At 40.7% G+C, this 22218-nt stretch overlaps 2 protein-coding genes across 8 annotated transcripts in view; one reads left to right on the forward strand and one right to left on the reverse strand.

Annotated features, from left to right (window-relative positions):
• Positions 1-4174, forward strand: part of MANBA (mannosidase beta) — a 53452-nt gene extending 49278 nt beyond the window's left edge. For 2 of the 5 annotated variants that reach the window (XM_085057922.1, XM_085057923.1), the window contains exons 19-20: positions 1315-1400; positions 3146-3543. The gene's annotated coding sequence lies outside the window, so the exon portion shown is untranslated. Of the gene's footprint in view, positions 1-44; positions 269-1314; positions 1414-3145; positions 3544-4015 lie in introns of those variants that run through there. The other 3 variants (XM_085057926.1, XM_085057924.1, XM_085057925.1) reach the window with 3 other exon arrangements.
• The window catches only part of NFKB1 (nuclear factor kappa B subunit 1), a 56103-nt gene continuing 35770 nt past the window's right edge, over positions 1886-22218 (reverse strand). For 2 of the 3 annotated variants that reach the window (XM_085057920.1, XM_085057918.1), the window contains exons 11-24: positions 21544-21682; positions 18963-19085; positions 17969-18058; positions 16915-17109; positions 14148-14289; positions 11252-11366; positions 9068-9269; positions 7784-7953; positions 6870-6972; positions 5878-6002; positions 4973-5039; positions 4493-4665; positions 4183-4357; positions 1886-2766 (exon numbers count right to left, since the gene is read on the reverse strand). In XM_085057920.1, the coding sequence (XP_084914046.1) occupies positions 2579-2766; positions 4183-4357; positions 4493-4665; positions 4973-5039; positions 5878-6002; positions 6870-6972; positions 7784-7953; positions 9068-9269; positions 11252-11366; positions 14148-14289; positions 16915-17109; positions 17969-18058; positions 18963-19085; positions 21544-21682 (2007 nt within the window). In that variant the 3' untranslated portion in view covers positions 1886-2578. The remainder of the gene's footprint in view (positions 2767-4182; positions 4358-4492; positions 4666-4972; positions 5040-5877; positions 6003-6869; positions 6973-7783; positions 7954-9067; positions 9270-11251; positions 11367-14147; positions 14290-16914; positions 17110-17968; positions 18059-18962; positions 19086-21543; positions 21683-22218) is intronic. The other variant, XM_085057921.1, reaches the window with a different exon arrangement.

A 22218-nucleotide genomic window follows, 5' to 3' on the forward strand; every position in this document is an offset into this window, starting at 1 on the left:
TCATACACCACTACATGTAGGTAAGATTCTAATCTTTCCTGCAGTCCACAGAATCTTAAGAGTGCTGCTTAGAACTTCCCACTACCACAGTGGCTTCCCAGTTTGTAAATACATCCCAAGATGATGCCAAGAAACTGCTGTGGCAGCCAATCCAGTTCTGTATGTTATATTCATCCTTCATACCTGCAAGGAGCCTGACCTTCTCCCAGGTGTCATCAGTGCAAGAATCAGTGTCCTGTGGAGGATGACCACTGCTACTGAGAAAAAGGTCAAGCAAAAAGAGTGAAGTTGTGTATTTTAGCATTTTCTTCTAACTGAGCTGCTTGCAGTAAACAGGTTTGCTCTGCCAAATGGAACTGCATGAGATACATATGTCTCCAAGTAGATGTCTTGCCACTTTCTGTAGTGTGTCCCACACTTGGTGTGTTCTAACTCCTACTCTTGCCTAGCTCTGACCCACTGTGTGGCTTGCCTGCAACACATATGCAGGCAAGATACAGAAGGTTAATGCAGGTAGGAAAAGTTGTCCTGTTATGACTCAGCTGTAAGAATTCAGTGTTCCACTTTGAATGACTGAGAATACTTTTAAAATTAGTACTTTTCTATCTCTAAACAGAGGGAGAAAACCTAAAAAGACTAAAGTCTCTTTTATTAATATACTGAAAGGGAGAAGCTGCCAGACTGCCATTTAAATCACTTCAATACACAGGGCCTAGGGGACCTGCAGGATCACTAACCTGATGAACAGCTATTACGCAGCATTTGGTCATGAAGTGCTTTAAGGAAATACAGATCCAGGTGTCTTCTGCTGGCTTAAAAGCAGAGCTGATCAGAACTAAGGCTAAAAGGTGTGAATAAACAGCCAGGGCACCCCAGTGACCTGCAGGATTGTAGAAACCTCACTAAAAATCTCTGCCAGCTTGCTGAGCTGTGCTGGAAATTCTGCAGAAGCAGGTGTGTTTTACTTGGACAGCAGCTCTGTTAGGGCTCAAAAAGGCCCTCCATCCCTAGAATATGAGAACCTTTGCCTGTTCCTATCACAGCTGGAATACAAAAAGAACACTGGACAAGTACATTAATTGAACAAAAATCTATATGCCTTAGACACTGCCTATAAATGAATTATACATACAAGAACTGAAAGAATGGCATTTTTACTATTACTCTTCTCTGGAAGTAATTAACATTCTCAGTAATGCACCTAGATATAACATTAGTTCACAAGTTTTTTCATTGCTCATAGTTTAATTCATTACAGCAACTAGTGCTCTATACATAACCATCCTCAAGGTTTATCTTGATTCATTTTCTCAGGAGTGACACCCGGGTTACTGAAGACTGAGCTGAACCAAGACCACCCTGTTAGCTCTCCATGTTTGTGCCACAAGAACTGGCTACAAGTGAGTGGCAAAGGTACAGTGCTGCTCTTTGCCTTTTTATCATGAAACCTGATGCCTGTTCTGTTTGGCTGGGCCAACATCAGTAACAGTTTCACTCACCATCTCAGAACTGATGTCAAACAAGAAGAAACACTACTCATGAGCACAGTTACTACAGGAGTTTCTAGACAGCCCAAAGAACTGTCTCATCAGAGATTTGCTGAGATGAACTAAACCACCACTAAATCGTTGTTTTCAGTGTGAATGATTCTCTGCTGCCATAATGATGAGAACTAAAATAAGGCAGAGGCTTTAATCCCAAAGCACAAAGCACGGATGGTCCTTCTCTCTCAGCTTCAAGACAGGTGGCTTGCAACCCTTCATTTATTTTAGTGCTTGGAAACCAGCATGATCTTGTATCAGTGCCTAAAACTGAGATGCTAAATATTGAATAACTCTACTTGAAAGGTAGTGTAAAAATCACAGCAAGCACAGACAGGAGAATTAATTTTAGGGTTTTATTATAAAAGTAAAATAAAAATAAGCATTTAAAAAGCACGCTTTTTCAAAAAGGAACCGATATTAAAAAAACTATTTACAAGTAGGAAAATGCCAAACTTGAAAAAATTTTGAATAAAAGGCAACAAAGTTAAGTTTAAATACATTATTTGAAATATACAAAAGATTATTTCAGGATTCTTTTTTCTCTTGAGTTGTTACTGTTGTGGTTAAAGTAATGATTTTTCTTTGCCAGCTATTTTATGAGCTGTTTTCATGCAACTGTGCTGCAAAAATTATGAAGAGAGCAGCTAAAAGCTGTATCCTCTGATTATTCTGAGTGCCTAACCTGTTTATTAAGTAAGTTCATATTATGCATTAACAATCTCCTTTTCATCTGTAAAAGAAAATCCTCATAGACCAGGAAAGCTCAGTCAGTCTTTCACAGTGTCCAGTCCCATGTATTAATGCAGCAGTGGAACCCTGATTATTGTAAATGGCTTGTAAATGAATAAAATTAAATGTACTTGAGGAAGGAAGCAATGGCTACGAGTCAGATGCTGGAGCTGCCATTGGTTCAGGTGGGATTCTTCCAGTGCACTTTTGGTTGTGAGTTCACTTCTGTCCTGGCCAGGATGACACTGATGTAATCTGAAATGTCCCATTTGTTCCTGTAACTGCATATTGCTGACTGAGCATTGCTAGTCAGCTATACAATTGCTTTGCCCTGAACTTTCATGTCCATAGCCCAGGGCCATTTTACCAAGTGTTAGTGAGTACTTGCTGTTGAGAGAGTCTGAATAAGTGAAACTCAGCTTGCGGAAGGAGGTCTCCACACCACTGTCACACGTACCTTCAGTGTCTTGAAATCTGCTGTTATAGGGCTCACCTGAGGGACAGAGTAAAGGGAAGTGTTATTTGTGTGGTTTGAGCAAGGTTGCTTTAAGAAAAACATAAGGAATACAAACCAACAGGGGTAAATCTTCTATAGGAAAATAACTCTAACATGAGGTATTATAATAGGAAAAGCTGTGCTGAATGTTTCCAGGCTACCAAAGCATGTGATCTGATGTACTGCTGGCAGAGATCAACTTGCAGTTGGAGCTTGGATGGGATGAGAAGCCTGGTGCTCTGCTGACACTAATGCTGTCACTGCACTCCCATCAGGACTCTGCCTGACTGTGGCAGTCACAGGGCAAAAGGTTCTCTGGGTCTCAGCTTCATACTCTGCTCCTAAAACCTTTAATTCATGTTATTTCAACTTACAGATTTCTTTTTGAGACAAATACTTGAACAGCATTAATCTAGAAAGTGAACCCAAAACAAGAAAAAAGTCAGCAGCATTTATCACCTGTGCAGGATCCACAGAAGGAGTGCCTGACGGCAAGAGGTCAGTATCTGAGCTGAAGGTGTGATGTGGGATCAGTGCAACTAAAGCAGTGGTGGCATCTTAAGAGTTCAGCCTTGTTTTTCTAAACAAGCATTGTAAAATAAACAATGCAACGCACTCCATTCATGTTGCAAAGGAGCAGAACCCCTCTTACCCTTTAAGATTGATCTAGAGTGGCAATATGTGTACAAGCATATTTTTGGGTGTGTGAAAGTTCATTCCATGACTAACCAAACAGTTTTCTATAGAGAATAAACTGGCAACATTAGACCAGAATGGAGTAACTGTGGTGTTTCTTTTTTCTTTCCAGAACTACCTACAACAGTATTTTTACACAGGCTGTGAGTAAATTTGCCCATTAGGGTGCAGGCAGTGCTACCGATGTTTGAACAGGAAAAAATGAAGGTTTTTGTAATGAAACATGGCCAGGCAATGACTAGGGAACATCCCTGATGACTAACTTCTCACAACCTCTCTTCTTCTGCCCAAAGACACTGTAGGACCGCCATCATTGAAGATGCTCAGAACTCAACTGGATGTAACATGGGCATCCTCATGCAATGTTACACTGGCTCTGCTCTGAGCAGGACTGCTTGAGGTCCTGCGTAACCTAAGCCATCCCCAGTTTCTCTGCCTACAGAACACTGGGCTGTTTTTGGAGTGCTACACATTGTGGAAGGAGATACTTAATACTATTTAATATTAAGGCATGCTGACTCAAGTGATCCATTTTTCCTGTCTCTTTTAGGCCTAGCAAATACCTATGACAAGAAGGTGATGCTGCATTAAAATATTTCTGAAACCAGTAAGCAGGTGAAGGTGTGCAATCTATCAGCAGTCCTAGATGGGGTGGGGAGAGAGAATTAAAAAGAACATCTTAAATAAAGCTCTTTATAATTTTGCTGTCAATTTTACCTGTTGCTCCATTTGCAAAGGTGAGTGGTGACGATGGAAGAGCTTTTGCTGTACTGTCCTCCAGGTGAGACGGTCTGCGTGAGATGGATAGTGCTTCCTGGATTATTTCTATGGCTTCTGTGTGATCCATCTGTCTCAAAGCAGCAATCAGCTCTTGAACTGTACCACCAGAAACCTGAAAGAGAAGACATCAGATGCTCAGCATCATCCAGCCTGGCTAGAACTGCAGGGCTGCACTGTCTTACTGTGCAGGAGAAGAAGGTTCTCTGCATGTCTGAATGTTCTTTATAGCTTGTTACAGCCACATTACCTCATAGTTATCCAGCAGAGTTTTCGATGGCGAAGGGCTCAACCTGAAGGCATTATTAAGTATGCCAAGACCCAGTTTTTGTGCTAAGGTAGACCAGTTTTTGGTTGGATTGGGCAATTCCAATAGTTTGTAAAGCTGCATCTTGGAACTCTCATTCAGCTCTCTCAAATGTCCTGAGGAACAAAGAAACATGTTAGTTTATTATTTATACAAATCATACACCAGGTAATTTTTAAGCAGAAACAAAGGTAAGTTGAAGACTTTTTGAGAGTCCAGTCCCAGCATTTACAAATGTATTGCTGTAATACTGAAAATGCACTCCTTGTCTTTGTGGCCTCTTAAAGGAATCGTGCTCATTATTGTGAGTGAAGGGGTGGGACAGCACCTCTTCTCCCTCACCAACTTAGTTCCAAGCTGTTGCCACTGCAGTTTCAGTACTCAGTTACTAGAGGAATATTGTCAAGTCTTTATAGGTGTTACCTTGTGTCAGTAAGTCCTCCAAAACTTCTGCTGACTGGTAGGGTTTGCCATTTAATATGTCATACACCTAAGGGAATACATTAAAGTCAGTATTTAGCAGAAACCTGGTTAGTGTCCATTAAGTCTCAGCAGTGTTGTATAAAGCCTTAATTCTATCTGTAAACCAGACTTTTTTCCTCTCCCAGCCTCAGTATGACTAAAGATACTGTAGAAAACCTGTGCTAAACTTGAGGGAGGAATCTTGAGAAGTTAATCTCCCTTTACTTTAAGCTGTGTCATTTGGCAACTGTTTTCAAGACACAGAAGAAGTCTTGGCAGTAAATAAATGGCAGTAGCAGCGGCTAAGCAAGGAGTTGCTGCCTGTCTGCAACTAGTCATTTAAAACAAAGCCTAGGTTACATTTTTACCTAAGGTTCGTAAAAACTCCCCAGCTCCAGATGACTAGAGATGCTCACTGCTTGTCCTTTACACTCACACCAAACCAAATGCACAATAATCAGCTTAATCACTGTTTGGGTAGAGCACAGGAGTACATTTTCCCATCACACAGAGGCTGCAATTCTGAAGAACACTAAGCAAAGAAACCCACTGGAAAGTGTCCTTCAAACACAAGCTGCCCACCCAACTGAATACTTTTCTACACTGAAGACTGTAATGCAACTACTTCAAGAACTGTCTGGTCATTTCTGTTCAGCAGCATTTTTCTGTTCAGTGGAGCTGTCTTCCAAAGCTGTTTCATCAGGGGAGTTTTGTGGCTGAATTAGCTTAATTTTGGATGGCAAATTAGTTGAATTAATTGAAATAATTGTGGATGCAGTGAAAGGAGGTGGCTGAGAGAGCTAACTATTCTTTATAATTAGGAAAAAAGCCCAACAAAAAACTAAAAGAAAAAGCAGACCACATACCTCACAGTTGGCCGCCATATCCAGTGGTGTGGTTCCAGGCACAATCCCTTCATCATCATCTTCACAATCTTTCAGATCGTCTAGATCAAACAATGGCTCAAAGTTCTCAATGTGAGGATTTGCACCTGAACAACAAGTGTGTGTGTGTGAAATCAAAGAAAGGGCTTCAAGCTGCCTCTGAACAATATTTAAAACATGCATTCTATGTACCAAGTGGCAAATCAGCTGATTTAGCTGCTCCAGGTAAATTATATTAAGCCAGCAAGTAGCTCTTTTTATCAATTACATTTAAGTGCTGTCACATCTCTGTACAACTCTCCATTATAAAGAGGGGGGGGAAATGACAAGCAGAGCATTAGGGCCCAAAGAAAGAGCTCTGGTATCAACTGACTTCCAGTCCCATCTTGGCTCACACAGCACAGCATGCGTGTTTGCTTTTTAGAGTGTCAGAGAAAGTGGGGGTATTTTAAACAGACCAAGCAGACAGCCTCAGCAATGGGAGGCTTGTGTTTCTGTTTCAAATGAGAAAAATCAGGTTTGGATACAATTGACAAAATGTTCCAATAAATACTCAAACCTAATTCTTCCAAAGTGGCAGGAAATAGGACACCCTAACAAGCTCATGCTTGAGTGATGGGAGTTTTTTTGTTTCTAAAGCAGTCCAACACTTATCCCAGATACATAAAAAGGTCTCTTCTCCACTTCTTCAGCTAAAAAAGCTACAAAAGATACTCAAAAGACTTCCCAGAGTGCTGAAGAGATTTTTTTTTGACCAACATAATGTGCCTTTCTAGCCGTTAGATGGTGCTGAAGAGTGCTTAGTGTAGCACCTCAGAGCAGGACTGTCTGAAGAAATTCAGACCTTTATGCTTTTAGTATCTGACTTCCTCCACCCATTAAACAAGTTCACTGGCACATTCTTTTCTGCTTGCAGCCTTCTAACTTGAATTGTCACTGTGAAAGAAAACTCCAGCAAAGATCTATTTCCATACCTGCTGCCTTGAGAACTGCTGCCAATTTTGTCGAGCCCCTTCCAGCTGCTATGTGAAGTGGAGTTGTCCCATCATATGTAGTGCTGTCCACATCTACATCACCCTAAGTTTTTATTGAATGACAAAAAGGAAAGAAATCTGTACAATGCAGCTGCAGAGGCACATGTCAGCATAAACACTGGTACTGTGCAAGTAAGCACCATTCCATGCCTGTTTGCATAAAACCTGTAATTGTTGCCTGAAAAGAAGGAATTAGAAAGTAATTACAACTGTCTGCGTGCAGAGCTTGTGTGCTCCAGTGTTAGAGCAGGAGGCACAGTGTATATATCCAAATAGGTCAGCTAGATAAAAGCCACTTTGCATCCCATGTAAAAGTTGTGCCATCTGGTTACCTGTGGCCTTTGGAGTCTGAGTGGTGTGCACAGAATTCCTGCTGCTCATCAGAAGAGCAGCCAGGCTGGTGGCACATCCATGCATGAACACCAGGGAAAACTACTGCAGCCAGCTGGGGTGTGTAGAATTAAGGATACCAGGATCCAGATGTTAGAGATGAGACAAATATTTCAAGATTACACAACTACATCTCCATGCATGTCTCCATACATACTCCACACAGAAGAAGGGATGAACTCGTTCATGAGTAACTTCAATGCCTGCCACGATTACTCAGTGCAAATTAAACATGGCATATGCAGTCAGGTCATAGTCATTACATTCCTAAACTTGAGCAAAAGCTTCAGCAGCAGTGCTGAACAAAACAGTGAGTAACATTACCAATAATTTTGCCATTAAACCAGTTCAAGTAATGTAGTCAATAAACTGGAACCCTCCCCCTTACTGTTTTTCTGAAGGATTGTCAACAGCCTTTAAATATACAATTGAAAAGACCTTGAAGAAAGAAATTCTGCCTTTACCTCAAGCAAAAGGCAGCCTGCCAAAGGGATGTTCTCTTGTTCAACAGCCAAATGCAATGCAGTTCGTCCAGATTTTTGTTCCTGAGCATTGACGTTAACTCCAGCAGCAATCAGCTGTTTGAGGCAGGATATGCTATTTGCCATCACCACCATGTGAATTGCACTGAGACCTACACAAAACAAAACCCATCCATCATCTATCATGTGTATTAATATTTGAAAAATTCAGAAATGTCAGAGTAATGCGTTTTGAAGTGAGAGAACTGTAAAATGAGACAGTTACTGTAGTTACCTGAGCAGAAGTAACATATTTTGCCTGCTTATACACTAAAAGAACATAGAATTTTTTGGGTTGGAAAGGACCTCAAAGTTCATCTAGTTCCACCCCACTCCTGCTGTGGGCAGGGACAAAACCCCATCCAACCTGGCCTTGAACCTACTTTCAGGAATGGGGCATCCACAACTTCTATGGGCAACCTGGTCCAGTGTCTCATCATCCTCACAGTTTCACCCTCACAGGGAAGGATTTCTTCCTTGTATCTGATCTAAACCTCCCCTCTGTCAATTTAAAGCCATTCTCCTATGTCCCATCCCTACATGTCCTCATAAAACAAGTCTCTCCAGCCTTCTTGAATGCAACTCTTTAGGTGCTGTAAGGTCTCCCTGGAGCCTTTTCTTCTCCAGGCTGAACAATCCCAGCTCTCCCAGCCTGTCTGCAGAGGTATCCCAACCCTATAGGCATCTTCCTGACCTCCTCTGGTCCTGCTCCAACAAGCCCATTTCTGTCTTATTTATGCTGGGGGCCCCAGACCCTAAGAGAGTACCCCAGGATGAAGGTAATGGTGTTAATAAATACATTCTTCGTGCATAAAGTGGAACTTGGCGAGTCAAAACCGTGCAAGAAAAAAACAATCAGATTACAAGGTGGAACAGAAGGCAGGAATTATAGAGCTCACCTAGAGCATCTCTTTGCCCCAAGAGAGAAGCCTTAAAAAGAAAATCTGCATCTTGGTACTAAACAAGTAGGTACCTCACACTGGCCCCTCTGCTACTGAACATCTCTTCTAGAAAATGGTCTGGGGAATAACTGGTTTATTAATATCATCCTTTACAGGCTCTAATTCTGTATGGTCACAAAGTATCAGATATGAAACTCAATACTAGTCCAGGAACTATTTTTAAGGGGATTTAATTCACTAGACAGGAGGAAACATTTTCTTCTGGTGGGATTTTTTTTCAAAACCAGCGGTGGTGGTGTAAAATACAGCCTTTATCTTTACATACCTTCACCATTGGGGAGGTTGACCATTGGAGAAATCTTCTCATGCTTGAGGAGTAGACTCAAAATCTTGTCATCTCCTTCAGTAGCAGCTAAATGTAAGACAGAATTGCCATGGCGATCCAGAAGGCTGACATCTGCTCCAGCCTTCAGCAAGTCTTCTACCACCTTTGCCTGTTTAGTGATTACTGCTAGGTGCAGAGGAGTCTGCAAGTGACAGAAGCAAGCCGTGAGAAGATAAGCAAGAGCTACGTCACTTCTAGAGAAATCTCACAAATGCATAAAAGCTCCTGGTGTGAGAAGATGTTACACAACTCCAAAGCCAGCAGAAACTAAAAGCTTGCATATGTGTACATTCTTTTCTACTGAATACTACAAATAGGGTTTCTACTTACTGGAAATAAAAGCTGCCTTGCCAATGTCAGCAGTTGGACTTTGGGATGAACAAAGATGCTGCCTACTGTATAAGCCAGGGCACTGACCTGGCTATTTGAGCATTGCAGTGCAAGGGACTTGGGAAATGAGATAATCCCTGTGCCCCCACACACTGTAACCCTGCTTCCAGCTGCCCCATCGCCAAGTTCATGCCATGCTGGGAGCACACACGCTTTCCAGGCCCTGCTCAGATCTGCCTTTAGGACTTGACCATGCTCTCATTTTACTCCTGAATCAGAGGTTTGCAGCCATGGGCACAGGAGTTCCTTATCCCTCAAAATGGCTGCACAGAAAAGAAGAAAATCCTGCAGTTCTGTGCACTTGTCAAACTGCAGAACAACTGTGCATTTATGCAGTGTGTTGAAGTAGCTGATCCCATTTGCACATTCCCCATTTTTTGTGCACCTGCAGCTCTGAGCAGCTCTCAGGCCAAGCGGTTTTGGGACCTTGCAAAGGTTGGTTGCATACTGCATTCTTGTCAGCCTTGCTTCTGAGCAGCACCACACTGAACATACTCAGAAATGCATGTATTTATACAGGAAACATTCTAGTGAGGTCTGGGAAATTGTATTTCCAATACTAAAATAATGAAAAAATGTGTAAGAGTTCATTTCTTGATCATTATATTAATGAAGGACTTAAAAAATTCCACACAATAAAAAAAACACAATACGTTTGTGTTTGTCAATACGTCTGTCAACACATTTGCAATTAATTACTGCATCTATAAGGTATATGTCAGCTTTCAGAATATCTGTAGAGAAGGAAAATTCTAGCAAAGCCTACATTATCTCCCATCACTGGCTTAAGGCTTAAGTTGAACACCGGAAGAGCTGAAGAGGTTCTGATAGTCAGGGATTTATTTCCTGTATGGAGCACAGCTTTGCTTCCTGCTTCTGTTAAACACAGAGCACAAAATTCAATTCAGAATTTTCTGCTTACTTTCAGCAGCCTCCACATTTCAAACTTGCTTTATATGAACGTAAAAATGAAATGTGAAAGAAAACAAGTCAAAATAAACCTTCTGGGTCTACCTGTACAGAATTAAAACTTGCCTTTACTGATCACAGCAAAGCAAATGACACAAGTGTCTCAGTGCTGTCGAATGGTGTGCACAATCTCTTTAAAAGATATTCTCTTCCATGCAGGTTCCCACAGCTCTTTTTAAAACCTGACTTATAATACAAACAGGCCAGACTGAAGTTGAGGAGACAGAATTGTGCCTGGCAGTTCTTCTCCCCCTAGTTAAAAGTGAAGGGGATGGGCTTTTCTCGGTTACTGTAGGGATCTTAGTGCTCATGTGATGGGCACACACACAATCTGGGCTGCAGGAAGGGCATAGGTTGTTATGGCTTCCACATGTGCCTACAGGTGTGTGCCTAGAGATAACTGATGATGCAGGAACTGACTCATGATCACAAGTTAACCAGTGTCAGAAAGGTCAGAAGAGCCCAGAGTTGGCACACTGTAATCCATACCTCTGGTTTAGTAACAGAGAAGCCAACTACTGAAGACATGAACTGAAGAATTCACTTTTTGGCCTGTTCCACAGTTAAGCCATGGAGACACTTCTGTTAACATCAAGGAGAGTTATGGACTAAATCAGTAAAAACGTGCTCTCTTTCCTCCACTACCTTCCAATATATCCTTGTTTCTAAACTTGTTTGCATCAGTCTGATCTCTTCCCACAGACAACAGATTTCTTTTTTGTTGGCTGAACAATCAGCAACACTTACACCCCCACAACTGCATACCTGATAGAGGTCATTTCTCATGTTAATGATGTCGTTGTAATTCAAATCGGGCATCACTTGCAAGAGGTTTTTCACCAGCTCAGTATGAAGGTGGATAATTGCTAAATGAAGGACACTGAAACAAACAAAAACCAGATTGACACACTGATACTGTTTTTGAATTGATTACAAAAATTTCAAGGCTTTGCTGTAGATCTGACTGCATTCTGATTTAAACCCTTCACTATTAGAGGTAATGATTACAGCACTATGTACCAACACCTAAAATGACCCCAAACATTAAAAAAAGCAGGTCAGAAGGTAAGTGTTTACCCCTTCAATCACAAAAGCAAACTCAGGATGGCTTTTGCTGGCACTCAGCATAACTTTACTACTAGGCTAATGTACAAAATGTGTAGCATGAAACAATTGTTTCATGAATCCTCAGATTCTCTGCTGGTTTGGTTTTTTTCATATTTTGAATTATGCAGCAGATAAACACTTCTTACTGTCAAAACCTTTCTGCAGAATTTCCACAGGCCTCCCTGCCACCAAAGCAGATTTTCCCTTGGGGGTTTCCCCAGATCTATGGGTTTTTCTTTATTTCATTTTCAAACAGAAAAATGACTAAGGACTCAGGCCTGGTGACTAACAACCACAGGATATGCAGCAGTGACCAGAGTCATCATGCCAAAAAACCACCTGTTTTGAGACATGACTGACTGCAAGACACTTCTCTTCTACTGAGTTAATGCAATGGTCCTTTCTGTGCTCGCCTCCAGAGGCAGGTGCCTCACCACCAGAGCACTCAAAGCCAGAAGGTATTTTAAAAAAGGAAAAAATATAATTTACAAACTAAACTCATCCTCGAAGGGCATTTTTTTATTGATTCTATACACTGACACTGGCAATACCATGGCACCTTCCCTCCTTCAACTCTTGTGTGCTGTTCAAACAATCCCACCATAACTGGAAAAGAGCTGTTCATCTGCTCTCTGACAGATGCTTCTTATTATGCTCTGTATCATGCTGACATTTTATTTCCAAATCTCACTTCAGAAACACATTTGTTCTTCTACTGCTTTTAGTTATCTTTTCAGCAGCAAATATTTTAATTTTACTCCACCGTTATATGTGATGCTGCTGACTAGACCATGAAAGGTCAGTCAGTTCCATTTCTTAAACATTCCTACATGAAAAAATGCATTTGAGCACCACTGTAGTGCTATCAGATAACTACAGAGTGGTGGTATTGGTATAGATGCAGTCACACTCAGTGTTACTGAGTGTCCACTGTAAATATACACTCATCACAGATTGCTGGGTTCTTTCTCAAAGCCGTAAATTGTTCACAGCAACGTTTTTTTTAAAGGCTTAAGCAAAAACTTTCTAGTTGCCATATAATTTTAATGATTAAAGTGAAAATCAGAGCAATTTATTAATTAATCTTGACCTTTTCCTTCACCCCCAAGAGAGAGCTGGAAGACAATCACCAAAAGTTCTCTTTGTTAAAAAGTTGTGAAGTAATATAGATGCATGACATGGTCACAGAATAAATCAACCTCCAAGAGAAAGGCAATGTGAACTTGAGCCTCACATACTTGCAGGTACTTCCTGATTCAGCAAAAACCCAACTATTTCTCATCATTCTAAAATGTATTTTGACAGTTAAAATGCCATGTAAGTCTAAATCTGAGGAGCACCTTATTGTCCCACTTACTCAATACTCCTCTAACCCCCTCCTTTTTTTTTAAACACACAAGCTGTACTGTCCATAGTGCTTGCAGATTTTGCTGCTAGCTCCCACCTCGTTCATATGCTTGCTTACCTCAAAGCAGACATTAGGTTTCCAGTTGGAAAGCAAAGCTAATAAAGTAGCTCTCTCTGATTGTGCAGTCCTCTATGTGTAATCTGAGGCCTATTTTCACTGAAAATGGAGTGAAAGCAGTGACCTCTCACAGAGTAATTGAACAGTGTGATACAGGTCTCAGTCACTTGAAATTTTCCTTCTAGCTGGACAGTTTGAGGCTTATACAGCTACTACTTTTCAAAACACTACAGTTTAAGAAAATGTAGGTGATTGCACAGGGCCTGCCAGCTAAAAAGTGGGGATGTGATAGCGTCAATTGCTTATTCAAGAGATTATCTTTGCATACATTTAGAGCTGCTTCTGCTGAATTTCATTTTAAATAACTACTGATCTTTAGTTCCTCACAGTACTTCACTCTGAGTTCCAGAGAATCTGCATGGCTGTAGAGGAACAAAGTGGACTTCCACTCCAGCTCAGATTATTGAAGGACTGATATGCAAATATTAGCAGCCAAATCTGCCATGAACATCTGTGCAACCCCTTGGAAGACAACAGTACAGTACAGATGTAAGCAAGAACAACATAATGTCCTTTGGGAAGAACTTGGTGTCAGTGGGAGAAATGCAATATGGATCCTCCAGCTATTGTTTCCATATCTCCTGCTGAATCTCTTACTTGAAGAATCCCATGAAGACTTAAGGACTTGCATGGAAAAAGCAGGGCAGTCTCCTTCAACACCAAGCTGAGAATCCCCATTCACTGTGTATTGTGATGCAAGCACAGCAATTCATGCTCAGTCAAGATTTTTAGTAAGAAAGGGCAAAGAAACTCAAACAACATGCTCAGCATACCCTCAATGACCAGATTACTTTCTGGCAGCCACTGGATCAACAAACTTTACCATGTATGCGACTTCTTTGCAAATGAAAAAAAGTCTAAATCACAGCTACACCTCTCCCAAACAGCATGAGGAGAATGATAATTATTTGATTAGAGCAGTGGTGCCACTGGTGATTGGCACCTGCGAGGGACAGAACAAACTGACCCCACCATTCTACCCTCAAACCCATCACTTTCAGCCCAGTAAGTGCAGTGGGGTCAACTCACTTGTCTCCATTATCATCCTGGACAGCAGTGAGATGGCGCTGAGCTGCCAACAGCATCTTCACATCTCCAGTTACTGCGTAATCAAAGAGAGCATTGCAGTGACGCTTGGCAAGCTGCAAGGCCTTCTCCAGGAACAGAGCATCTGCAACACAAAGTTTTGTCTTCATCAGCTCGGTTGTCTTCCTTGGAACACCACCTCCTTTTGACAGGCATTAGTGCTGTCACAGAAATACGAAGTGCAGACCACCAAGCATTATTCACTGCTTCACTGAGATGGTTGCTAATTATTTTTCAGAGATAAGGACACAGGGAATGAATCCCTTGAAAGAAAAACTAGGTACACATTGAGCATTCAGGCAGCAGGAACCCTGAGAACAGTCAAATCTGGAAGCTCCCTATGGTTTGACTGGCACTAAATTAACAGCACTGATGTGCAGTTGTGCATAATGAGACATAAGAAGCAGAACTGGGATCTGGAACTTGCAGTTCCAAGTAGTTTTGCCTTGAGGAAGCCTAAGTGACCCATCAAATATTGCAGAGAAGCTCCCAGAAAAGCTGTGGAATAAATGCAGTGCTTTGCACACCTTCTCCGACACAAGTCATGCAGTCTAGCCTGCTTTATAGCAGCAGCACAGAGAGTCTGTTCTCCAGTTTAAAACATTTCACTTTTTACAATGCTTAGTATTTGTATCCTGATTTTAGAATTATAAAATGTACAGCCACTGAGATTTCAAAAAAGCAGAAGTTGTCATGGTGGGGAGGCAAAAGGGAGAAAGGGGAAAAAGGAACTCAATTGCAGAAAAAAGTAACTCTAGCTGCTCTGTCAATACTTTTGTGGTTCTATATCAGCAAGAAAAGAGTGAAAATGAAACAGATGAACTCTGAAACTATAGCATCATTCTGTGAAGCAGTATCATCTGAAACCAGCCTGTTTCATGTTTCTGTAAAACCTTGTAAGGCTGGGAATTACTAAGAGCAAACAAGTACAACAGACTGTGTCATTTAAAGCACACGTGGGGAGACAATACCCAAGATTTACAGCTACACAGAACCAGGCATTTAGACTGGGTCAGAAGTGTATTTCTGATGAACATGACCACATCATTTCTGTAAGGCAAAGACTTACTCAGCTATCCATAAAGCTTATTCTTCTAGCCAATACATTCCTGTGGCTGCTGTAGTTTATGCCCAGGCTGATAGATTTATATTTGCTATTTACCTCTTAACACTGAACATGTTACATTCAGGATATATATTCAGCATAAAGGATGTTAAGCAATTCAAGTCTCTTCTCGTTGTACACATTTCCAAAGACCCAAGAAGTTTATGTTAAACTCCCTGGTTTTCCATACTAAACACACAGCAAAGATTCTTTAAAATATCACATGCATCTTTTAGTCTAATACCCAGAAGATCTAGCCTGCAGTTGCTATTTTATGGAGCCTGTTCTTCTGCACCAATTCTTTGTATAATCTGGAGCTAGAAATTGCCTCCTTTCACACCATTACAATAGATAAAAAAAGAAACAGTCAACTTCCTGCCTACAGTGTTCATTGCTTGAAAAACAGGTAAACAATTCAGACGCCTCCTTCATGACAACTAAATGGATATTATTATTTCTTCATATTAGCACAAGACTTTGTTCTCTGAACATCCTCACAGGACGTATTACAACCAAAACTGCATACAGCAGGTTGCTTCAGCTCTTCTCAAGAGCACCATCTGTTCTCAGATCACAAGCAGCTACACTTTGGTGGTTTTTACAACTACAGCCCATCTCCTGTGCCTCTTTGGATCCCCAAGTCACAGTTTCTAGTGCTGGTAATAGCAAGTGTCAGACAGGGCTGACACACACAAGGTAGTGTGCCCTCCCCCTGATCCAGGGAACAAATAAAGTGGTCTAGATCATGTTGTACTTGGTAAAAACCAAACCAAAAAGAATCCTTCCTGCTTAATTCCTACCACTATCATGTCTCTCTAGTCCAACTACTGTTTTTTTCATTTTATGATAAGCATGATTACTCAAATCCTTTAAAAAAGTGTCCATCAACTGTTCTCAAAAAGCAATCCAGGAAATGCATGTCTTGCTCTCTGAGAAAGGGTGATTTGTAATCTTTGTGTATTTTAGAAGTCTGCTGGTAAACCAGTTCTATTGACTACCCTGCCCTTCCTCCTCCTTTTGTTTGATGCACAACTTTGCTACCCAACAGTTATTTTACTGTGTATTTGCCAAATGGAAACAGGCAACTTTACATTTTAAATTCAAACCTATAATGCTACTTTGCACACAATTCAACTGCACTGCAGGGAAAACTATTGCAACAATCATACTAACATCCATTAACTCAACCACTAAAGTCTCTCAAATATCAAAAGCCAAGTCAACTACTGAGCTGTATTCCATGTGCCTTCACTGCTTGCAGATGTTCCTTGCTCACACAAGATTATTAAAAGGCAGTGTTAAACACACCCAGCAGGCAAAGCTGTCTCATCTCCTTGCATGACAAGCAGAAGCTCAAGTGCCCAGTGGCAGTACAAAGGTGGAATGTTATCTACAGATATGGGTCTCTACAGTTATCTACAGGTATGGGGAGGGACCTTAGAGTTGGGGAAATGGAATCCCTCCATTTACCCATGGCATCACCAAGGAGGCATCACCATGTTCTGAAAATAGCAACAGACACTTTTGGAATTTCCAGACCTTTAATACTAGCTTTGCTCCTACTGCAGTTTGATCTACTGTAAATAGATTTATTTGTTCACTTACCCTGCCACCTGCAATCTGCTTCGCTTGCTTCAGTTTTACAGGACAAAGTAGAATCCTTCTCCTCATTAAAAGCAGACATTCTGCACTCAGTCCTCTCCACAGTTTCCACCTTCACGTCATGTTTCATGTCCCATTTGTCATTTCGTTTATCAGAGCTCTTCTTGTCTTGTTCAGCTGTGCTATTTGATAGAGCTTCTAATGAAAATTAGAATCATTAGTGTCCAGCACTGTTGCTTTTTCTAATGCAAGTGATAAAACACAACTAGACAAAACCAAACCCTGAAAAGTCAATACAAAAATTTACTTCAAGATAAAATTTATCACTAATGAATCTTAATAGTCCAGATGTCAACACACACAGACAGACATAATGATGTAACCTGTTCTAAAGTGACAGCTTCTACTTTAAAAATTAACTTCTATATATTACAACAGATTTACCTCTCTTTTAATGGTACAAGAATATAAGTCTGAAGTATTCACACAAAATCTGGTAGAATTATTCAGAGACTTTTTTTCCTAAGAACAAATTCATCCCTGAGACTCTGGAAATATCTACAGAGTATTCAACATGTACATATGAAATTGTTCCTATTTTAGGAAGCCAAGAGTGTCCTTATTATTAACTTAATCTTTTCCGTTGATTTCTCTGGGCTACTGGGTAGTACCAGACTGTAGCAACAAGGGAAGATATATTTTCTGTGGTGCAGTCCTTGGGTCATCTGTACTGAGCACATTCAAGCAAGCAAAAGGGCTGTTGCTTGAAACAATACCCTGAATACAGAAGCATTGGAGGAGTTTTGGTGGCTGCTTCTCAGGACTGCACATTAAAAAGGAACTACTGTTGGAGAGGAATATGGATAAGCAGGGCAGTATAATCTACACAAACCCCTCTGCTGCCAGAGGTTTGAGAAGAGGCTGATTGTAGAGGGAAAAAAAATAACCTTCCCCAGCAGGCTTAGCTAGACCTGCCTGACACTTTGGCTCCTACTGTAGAAACAAATACAGATCAAACTTAATTCAGCTGTTGGAAGAAAGACACTTTTGCTGTTACCATGTTTCATGCCAGCATTGGACTTTGTTGTGCCAGGGTGGAAATGCATCCCTCCAAAAGCAGAGTATCCATATGAAGGAAAACTGAACCCTAAAGAAAAGAAAAAAATAATAGAATTACCTACTAAAGCAATGAGAACACCATCTAGAAGAACACTGAACCTAAAGAAGTGAGTTTTTGTTTTCTGCATACCTTCTGCTATATTCCATCCAATTACACTAAAATTTTCAGGCTAAAGGTGAACTCTCCCCTACCCCTTCAAAAATCCAAAGAAATTCTAGGTGGTTGGCTAGTGACATTCTCTATCCCAACATCCATAAGAGCACACAAATGAGTATCACTTTCCTCTAAAATTCAACTGAGACATCACAAGCTGCCTCTGTCCTTTTGAATCTTTGTGATTAAAACAGATTTGTATTCTGGTGTTATGCTGTAGATATGCTGGAAGCAACACGTAACAATTTGAAAACTGCTGCTCTAAAAGTAAGGTTGTGGTTCAGATGACATTTGCTGGGCTATAGGTTTTAAATGCTCTGCTGCAAGAAGCAAAGCAATGCTCTTATGATCCTGAATATCAGATATACACTGACTTTAACAGATAAGAGCACAGTAGAAAACTTACTAAGTAATATCTCCAATTTTTTTAATAGTTCTTTGCACTAACAGGGTTAATTTGCCAAATTCCACTCGTGGTCCAAGAAATAATTCTGTTTAATTTTAGGCACCCAAAATGGTAGTTAACTGAATTGTCTCATAAAATTCAGTGCCTCCAAGGCCCTAGAAGTCGCAAAGCTTCTGAAGTGGGAAGGCAAAGTGTTTAGAATAAGGAGATGCTTGATTAAATTGAGTAACACTAGAAATAAAGGCAACAAAGTCAGCTCTTATCTGCCCAGGAGGAGACAAAATCCTCTTTACATCTTAAAAATCAGAATAAACATCTGTCCTGCTCTCAAAGTAGAACATTTTTCCCTCTTGGCCAAGCCTGCTGCCTTACCAGAGCCAGCACCACCACCTGTGCCTCCATACATGCCACCACCTCCGGCACCACTGCCTCCACCATAGCCATCAGAGAAGTTTGGCATGAGCTTCTGTCGTTTCCTTTGCACTTCTTCTTTATCTGGGATAGAAGGAACAGAGAGAATAGGGAGTCAGTTCTACTGGTGGCCAGGCACAGCACAGGATGTACATACAGACAGCATTACTACAGTTACTAGTTTATAAAGCAAAGTGCCAAGTGTGGTAGAAGAATCAACTTTCCTCAGGCTCCAAATTGCAGAAAATCTTTGTATGTAATGCAGCAGTGAGAATTCCTCTGAGAAACAAGCTAGTGCCAAGTCCCCAGTCAGACCAGCAACATCACTTGGGCCTGCATGGTCTCCTCAGTTGTGTCAGTGCCTTGTGCTCAGGCTCAGTGCAGACACAAGCAGAGATGTCTTGGGGGGCTCAGGGCTCCCTGCAAAAGTGTCTTGTGTACTTGGAGCCCTGGAGATCAGTGGTTCCAAAATTCTTCAATGTCTAAGCCAAGTTATAAATCAGCACAAGTGTTCCAAACCACAAATTTGTTCAAGAAAATGTGCCTTTGCAGAATATAAGCACAGGCTCTTTTTCCAGGCAAATCTACTGCAGAAATGGAGCTGTATCAGAGGATCACAAGGCACTTTGAGTTTCAACAGTGCAGACTACTTGCAGTGCCCTTTGAACTTTTGTTTAAGGGATGGCAAGAAATGGTGAAAACCATGCTTGCTTGAAATGATTTACTTAAAATATCATAACAGCCACTAGAACAAAGACAATTTATTTTCAGGCAAGGACATACTACTGTCAAACCATGCTGAGTAGAAGTAGAAAAAAGAAGCCTAAATGTATTTTATAGTGTAAGTACAAAATAAGACTTAGGCCCCCTGGAAAGCAAAACTCAAAGATTTTAAAGGACTATCTCAGTGACTGGGGAGAGTGAGAATGTCACTATGAGAGCTACAAAAATAGGGATACAAACATTACATGGGTTAAAATCCAGTAGAACTGCTGAGGAAAGAACGAAATATCATTTGTTTACTCAACCATCTAGTAGTTTTCAACAGCCATACCACAAAAAGAAATTTCATGCACAGGCACATCAGTCAGTGCATCAGATGAGACAGCTGAATACATGAGACAGTACACTGACAAGTCCACGTGCATTGTTTCCAGGCACACATGATCTGTAAGTATGTATGCATGCACGCATCAGGCATACTCACACTGACGAGGAGAGAAAACTCTAGAGACCAATCTAGTCAGAGAAACACAAAAAAATCCACATACATGTGTCTAAGTTTGTGGGAGCATTTGCAACAAGGGAAAAAATATAGTTCCTAAATGGTAATTTCATGATTAGGTTGTATAATGGATCTGAAAATGCACGTAAAAACGTTGACCTAATTTTACTTGATTAAGAGGCACATAAGAGAGGTTTGCTTCAAATCTGGCAACTTTGCTTTGCAGTTGTACACTTCACTTCCCTAAACACTTGTGCAAAGGGTTTGTGAAATCATTACCAAGAAGAAATCCTCTGGCAGCTCTGAAAGCTTTTGTGAATCCATGCTTTCAGCTATTTTATTCTAACAGTTGTGAAGTAAACTCACTTGGACCAACACCACTCCCTCCTCAGCTGTCCTGAGTCTCTCACCACTGATGCACAAGCATTTTAGAGATTTTGACAGGGAACTGATTTCAACATGCCTCTACCTTAGGCAGAGAAAACATTCAAGATTAGAACTCAGTAGCGTAACATGCAGGCAGGTAAACTGCTAAGCAGAAAGATAATCTTAATACAATGAAACACCAATTATGATGTGGGCCTCAAGGCATTTCCATATCATCAAGATTATTGGTATTTAAAATTATGACTGCCAATGCAATTCCCACCAAACATTTCAAGTGCAGACTTCAAAGGGCACAGATCTGCTGGTTAAATTTCTTTTCACTAATAATTTTCCTAATTATTGCAGGTCCAATACTGACTATTCTACTTCTGCTAAGCAACGAAAATTTTAAATGCAAGAGATTGAAACAGCACTTTCCCTGCTCCCACAAGAAATCTCCTGGGCTTACTTAACTAGTACAGGCAATTGGAAAATTCAGAAACATCAGTGACACTGGTGTGATTGTAAAAGCTGAAAACTGCAAAATATGTACCTTTCCCACCAGGCACCAAACAGGCTTTGGTTTAGGGCTATATCTGAAAGTACTGGCAGTAAAATCTCAGGTATTATTTGGCAGAAACTCAGAGGAAGAGAGTGCCATCTACTGTATGGAGGCATGTGTGCATATAGGGAACCTGCAAGGAACAAGCCTCACTGGGAAAATATGCATGGATTTATTGCCTACCAGTCCAACAAAAACATCTACAAAACCCATTATAAAGCTTCCACACTGCATATTGACTCTGCCCAAAACAAGGAGGAAAATATGTTTTCTAAAAATAACAGCTAAAACTAAAAATTCTTCATCCAACAAGTCCTATCTTATTAAAAACATTCCTAGGGACCCTACAGTTTCCGTTTCTAGTCTATAAAATGGGTTTAATGAATTACCTTTGATTTCCGGATAGTAGAGAAAAGGCTTTGGTTCGCTTGTTTCTAGATCAGATTTCCTCCGCAGTTGTACAAACACAGATGCTGGCTTTGTGATATTGACATCTCGGTACTTGGGTGTTTTGAACACAATAGCAAACTGTCACGGAAACAAAGATAAGCATATCTATCACAGAGCATGGGTTTTGACAACTTGGCTTTTACATTTGTGCTATTTTGTAGGCATTGTTTTATGGCTTGGGAGGCAAAAGTTCATAGCAAAGGGCTGTTACAACAACAAACTTCTATTTTAGTTTTCAGTTTCACTTCTGAGGCTGATTCCTAAAGCCTTTTGGGAAAGACAGAACTGCTATGCAAAGAGCCACCGCTGTTACTACTGCACTGTTTGTCCCCTCATCCTTCAGCATCTCTTCTGTGGCTTTCCCAGTGTGCTCACAGGAGCTCTCAGTCCTGTTTGTAAATGCTATCCCAATCTACAGTGGTACATGTTAAAGCAATGAGGCTTTCTCCCAATTTCCTTGTACTGTATTCCTAATTACCTAACTTATGTCTTTAAAGAACTGTTAAGTTTTTATTATTAGGAAGAAACCAACCAAAAAAGAGGTCAGTATGGGATATGGATGCTTTTACCTAATTTGCTAACTATAATATAATCCTAGCTTACAGAGACAGGAG

The sequence above is a fragment of the Lichenostomus cassidix genome, chromosome 4 (genome assembly GCF_008360975.1).
Source record: "Lichenostomus cassidix isolate B80296 chromosome 4, HeHo_3.0, whole genome shotgun sequence".
NCBI lineage: Eukaryota > Metazoa > Chordata > Aves > Passeriformes > Meliphagidae > Lichenostomus > Lichenostomus cassidix.